This window comes from Vespa mandarinia, chromosome 22, assembly GCF_050613455.1.
Source record: "Vespa mandarinia isolate Hongniang chromosome 22, ASM5061345v1, whole genome shotgun sequence".
Taxonomy (NCBI): domain Eukaryota; kingdom Metazoa; phylum Arthropoda; class Insecta; order Hymenoptera; family Vespidae; genus Vespa; species Vespa mandarinia.
In genome coordinates, this window is record NC_140831.1 from 1,216,922 (window position 1) to 1,222,500 (window position 5,579).

Below are 5,579 nucleotides of genomic sequence, written 5' to 3' on the forward strand. Positions count from 1 at the left end.
TTTTCTTTTCTTTTTTCTTTTTTTTTTCGTTAAGTATACGGTGCGTCGAAAAGTGTAAATCAAAAATGATAGTTTTGAATCTACAAACAATTCTACTCTATGTTGACTACTAAATGTTTCTATAAAAAAAAGCCTATATATACGAATCTTGAAATGTATATATATATATATATATTTATATATATTATATATATAATGTATATATATATATATTTATATATATATATATGTATGTATATATATATATAAACTTTGCAATATGTAAATATGCCAGTTTTTATTCATTCGCGTATTAGACACAGTGCATTAATAAAATTATTCGAACTAAATGTTAAAATCTTTCAGCAATACCGATAGAATTTTTTGTTTTTCACTTATTTCACCACAAGCATTATTCCACGGTCCATAATTGAAATTTAAAATTTCCTCCGCGTGTGACAAGTAACGTCGTGTCTTTTTCAAGATATTCCTGTAAAATAAAAAGGATTTTTTGTGCGAGTTTTTTGATTTAAACATTAAATGTAATTTTTTTTCTTTTTTTTTTTTCTTAATTAATCAAACTCACTTATACCACTTTGTTGCGGTATTTGGTTCTTCTTGAAGATATCTTATACATATATCTGTGAGTTTATTCAATTCATTGGCAAGTTCTATGCTACAGGAACCAAATCTTTCACTGACTGCGGCAATGCTATGTTCCAAATAAGATATAGAATCTAACCATCGACCTATCATCATAAAATTTACGATATAATTAATTCAATAAAAATATAATTATCTTAAATACTAGAAATATTGATACGAACCCATAATAGCATATACTTTCCCAATAAGATCTAATGTAGCAGTAATATCTTCATGATATTTATACAATACACTTCTCCTTATACTTAAACATTGTTTCAATTTATCCAATGCCTCTTCCTCCCTCTCCATTTCTATATAAACTTGTGCATCCTCGAAAAGATCTTGAGCTTGTTTTAATTCAATATCATAATTTAAAGTAGGCGTTGCACCACAGTCTAAGCAATGCATGAAATAATTATGAACAGTATACAAAGCGCCGCTACATTCTGGACACTTTATAGCATTGAATCTTTCCTATAAAATGTAAGTTTTATTGCACTATGTAATATATATATATATATATATATATATATATATATATTAAACTATAGTTTATAATAGAAATATTATTACCATGAAGTATTGAAGTTCTGGTATGGTGCAAGGTTCGCATTTGCAAGTGAAACAGTATTGACTTTTTAAAGCTAATTGCCTGTAATCTCTCGGTATTTGTCTAAAATGTGCACCTATAAAAAAAAAAAAAAAAGAAAAAATAAAAAAAAAAATAACGAAACAAAACAAATTTAATGAAAAAGTTTTTCTCATTTTTACGTTAAGTATGTTATTTAGGTGAAAGAAAATTTTATTTACCATAACAGGTATAAACTTCTTCTCCTGCTCCTATATCTTTTATAGCCTTAACGATAAGATATTGGTCCATGAAACTAAAAAAAAAAAAAAAACATAATACAAAGGATAAATGCGTTTATTATCACTTGGTTCACAAACGTTATTACTTGTAATTTGTTATGAAAGTTTATATTATATCAAATAAAATATTTTTACCTATTTATTACATTTGGATCACAAGAATGATTCATCATACTCGCCGAAGGATAAATCGCTTTAGCAACACGATTTTCTCGTTCTGTTAAAACTTTATCTTTATCGGATACAATTACATCTAATTTTGTAATGGCATGACCATTAGAAACAAGTTGTAAAATGTGTCTCAGAAGTAATGAGCCTACGTACAAATGCCTATCGCTTTCGACAGAAGTTTCACATGGGAAATTATAGGTCTCGTCGGAAAATTTGGATATCAAACATTCTGTAAGATCGTTATCTTCAAAAAAATCAGAATACTTCAAAAGATAAAGCGTAAGCATTGTCGCCGTCTGAAAAAAAAAATAGAAAGAAATTAATTGCAATATAGAAAAAAAAAAAAAGAAATGGATTCCATACTCGTCCATATATTCACAAATATTATAATACTCACAATTCCATAAGCAATAAGATCTTTTAATGATAATTTGTCAAAGTTCGTTATCAACTTTTGTACTTCGTTAAATCTGTTTCTGTCGGATGTAGTCGAACACATTAAAAACACCTTTAAAGCTAAACGTGCAATTCCATTTTGTTGCCAAAGTCCCATTTGACTACCTGGGCATTCCCAACGATGATAAAACGTATAATCGTCGTTCCAACATTTCATATTACAATATAACGTATCCAAACACATTGTACACCTACAAAATTGTACATTATATACCTGTACATTTGTACAACATAAAATATCTTTTGTTAATAGATGAAATGTAATATTTACGGAACAGGGACATCTCCATAAGGACGACAACAATTTTCACAAGAACCACTCATTCTACCATAATCCACAAGTACAAAAGCAAATGGTTTTTCAACAAAAAGTATTTGACCTTTTCTTATGTCCCTATTTGCAACAACATATCTTCCCTTTTCTGATGAATATTTTTTATCTATGGCTGTCGATGCAGAAGGAAAATCAGGATTTTCTCCAAATGCAAGTTCAGGTATAGATTGCGTTGAATCATTGTCTTCGGTATCTTCTGTGTCATTATGCATGCATGATGCAAGAGATGCTAAATGTGCAATTTGTTTTTCTATATCCTCTATAAATACGAATAGAAAAATTTCATTTGAAATGGATTCTAAGAATTAAAGAAAAGTTTATTATTTCTGTTATAATAATTACCAACCCTTTTTTACATCTGGTATATCGGTGCATTTAGTCATTATCTCACGAACACGAACAAGAGATTCTTTAGCCTTTGTCGGTTTACCTAATTTTAAATATGATTGTACCGCTCTTAGATACAATTTATGTCTTAACTTTTCCGGATATTCTAACTTAATAGCCAATTCAATATTTTTGATACAATCCTTGAAAGAGTAAAAATATAATATTAAAGGACATTATATTAATATGAATTTAATAATATTAACGTTATATATTCTTATATCATTATTATTTTATATTTTACTTACTTCATATTTACCCAAATGATATAAAGCAGCAGATCTATTAGCGATAGCTAATGGTAATACCTCGCTATCTGCTGGTGCATACAAAGCAACTTTTGTATAAGACTGAATGCTTGAAGTATAATTTTTTGCTTGAAAATCTTTGTTTCCAACATCCTTGAATATCTTTGCCTTTTCGATCGATTTCGAATCTCTATTTTTGTATCGTTCCTCTAACCACAAGGATATGAACTCCCTAAAATTAATACGAGAAAAAAAAAAAAAAAAAAAAAAAAAAAAAAAAAAAAAAAGAAGAAACGAATTTCATCTTTAATGAAGGATAAAATGTTTAAACTAAACTAAACAAAGAAAAGGATCACGAACCGAATAAGAAATCGTACGAAAAAATACGTAGATAATAATAACCAATAATCCATCAACAGAGTGAAATTTGTATCTCTCGCATCACCAGTGCTGTGTCATGAATCCATTGTTACGCCGAAACGAAATTTTATTAAACGTACCTTACTTCTTGATCGGCCAACAAATAACTCATCAATTCATTTTCGCGTTTCATTTTCGCCTTAATCTCATTTGGCGTATTTAAATGCGTGATCCTTAGCTTACGACTAAGTGGCTCCAAGAAATTTTGCCACTCCATATTTTTTAGAAAAGCCGAATCCAATACTGGAACCAGCGAATCTCAAATAAACAAAAATATATATATGGAAAATTTTAAGGTTATGTTATGTCACAGCACGAAACGGATCGAGATCGCAAACATATACCAACAACATTGCCGTTCTAAAAGATACACCTTTACTTCCTATTACAATCTATCGTGGATATGGATTAAAATGAAAACGATAATAAAAAAGCTTTAATTTATAACGACAATAAAATCTGCTTTTTCTCACGTATTTAATAATTACTTTTTAACCTTATATGCGCGAATAAGATTGACGCAGATTTTACTCATAAGTAAATATATTAACAGTTATGCAAAAGTAAAAGCAAGCGAAAGAAAAAGAGAGACAGAAGATAGAGAGAGAGAGGAAGGAGGGGAGGGGACGGAGAGAGAGAGAGTGAGAGAGAGAGAGAGAGAGAGAATTAAAATCACTCGTCAGATCAATGATGCATAATCTTTTGCGTATAATCTTTTTATATGTAATAATAGTAAATATTTATAAATAATAATTAATGAGACATGCTTAACTTTTTTAGCTTTTTTTTTTTTCCTTGAGAATATTTCTTATCATCACACGATATAATAAATATATAAATATATATCATTAAATTTAATATTTATCTCTCTTATATTTTTTGTAACTATGACGTAGATTTTTACATCACATTTTTTTTTATTTATTTATTTATTTTTTTTTATTTCTTTATACGCTTTCTCTCTTTGTAACAATCAAGTTTTCACTTTAAAATATAAAAATATATTTGTTTATATGTATCCAGGTATGAAGGTTTTTTCATAAATATTTTTTCCAATGATTCTTTTCTATGAGAATTTATAAAAGAGAAAATGTCATATTTTATACATAGAACCAATGTAATAAACTTGTCTTCTATATGTGATAATAAATTTCTCTCATTGGAAAGTAAAACTTTTTTTCTCTTCTCGTTATATAGGTACATTGTTGTTAAGAATTATTTTTCCTCTTATACAATTCTAATACTATAGATTAATGGTCCAAAGTTTATCTTTTATTTAAATTTCATCTACAAGGTATACAGAAATGTGTGTTAGAATGTAGTACATACAAACAAGTAAACATATATACGTATATATACAAATTATATATATATATATAGAATAATATATTTATATATTAATATATAAACAACGATAATAAAATTGTGAATTTATTTAATATATATTGAATGTATTTAAATGATAATATAAATAAAATTAGGAAAAATTATAAATCTTTTTTCTTTCTTTTTTCCATTTTCTTTTCTTTTTCCATAAAACAAAAATTTCATTCGACGAGATAACAATGAATAATAATGATATATATATATATATATATATATATATATATATATATATATATATGTATTTCAAATTAATTGTCAAATAGAATATATTACGCTCTAAATATGAAACGTAATCAACCAATTAGATTGCTGATTTTACGTTTGATATTTATAACGTTTGCATGATATTATTAGTTGGTTATTTATCATTAATAAAAATTTTCGTTAATAAATGTATTTATTTTTCTTCTTTTTTTTTTTTTTAATCATACGAATTTATTTAATTCGATATAAAATTACTTTGTTGAAATTCTACATTATATTTATATATTAAATGTTTCTGGGAGGGGAGGGGAATTTATATAATATATACAAGTTCTCGTAGCGTAGTAGTAACTTGTTATCATTATGTTATTTTTTTTTTTTATTATCATTATCTCAAAATAACAAATAAAAATTACATCAACTATAAATAATATTAAAAATGTACCTCTTACTTTAAATATTAAAAATATTATTGT

The 5,579-nt window shown here is 26.4% G+C and overlaps 1 protein-coding gene across 3 annotated transcripts; it reads right to left on the reverse strand.

The window, feature by feature from the left end:
* Positions 1–239: 239 nt before the first annotated feature.
* On the reverse strand, positions 240–4,085 carry LOC118442578 (protein-lysine N-methyltransferase SMYD4). Of its 3 annotated transcripts, none has more exons than XM_035868349.2 (12): positions 3,858–4,085; positions 3,594–3,756; positions 3,094–3,325; positions 2,805–2,988; positions 2,396–2,717; positions 2,066–2,315; positions 1,633–1,964; positions 1,438–1,511; positions 1,201–1,313; positions 807–1,101; positions 566–728; positions 240–469 (listed from the first exon to the last, which is right to left on the reverse strand). In XM_035868349.2, exons 2-12 carry the CDS (start codon positions 3,728–3,730, stop codon positions 325–327), a joined length of 2,247 nt encoding a protein of 748 aa, XP_035724242.1. In that variant the 5' UTR covers positions 3,731–3,756; positions 3,858–4,085; the 3' UTR covers positions 240–324. The 3 variants fall into 3 exon arrangements, with proteins under 3 accessions (XP_035724242.1, XP_035724243.1, XP_035724245.1); XM_035868350.2 differs by having other exon boundaries at positions 4,002–4,019; XM_035868352.2 differs by lacking the exon at positions 3,858–4,085 and having other exon boundaries at positions 3,454–3,737.
* Between the last annotated feature and the right edge of the window lie 1,494 nt (positions 4,086–5,579).

Bases quoted from the DNA above. Each gene is read 5' to 3' on its own strand.
- LOC118442578 (XM_035868349.2), bottom strand. From the start codon at position 3,730: ATGGAGTGGCAAAATTTCTTGGAGCCACTTAGTCGTAAGCTAAGGATC. The intron at 1,314-1,437 runs GTAAATAAAATT...TTTTTTTTATAG, and splicing joins AGAAGTTTATACCTGTTATG to GTGCACATTTTAGACAAATA. The intron at 729-806 runs GTTCGTATCAAT...TTATGATGATAG, and splicing joins GAAAGTATATGCTATTATGG to GTCGATGGTTAGATTCTATA.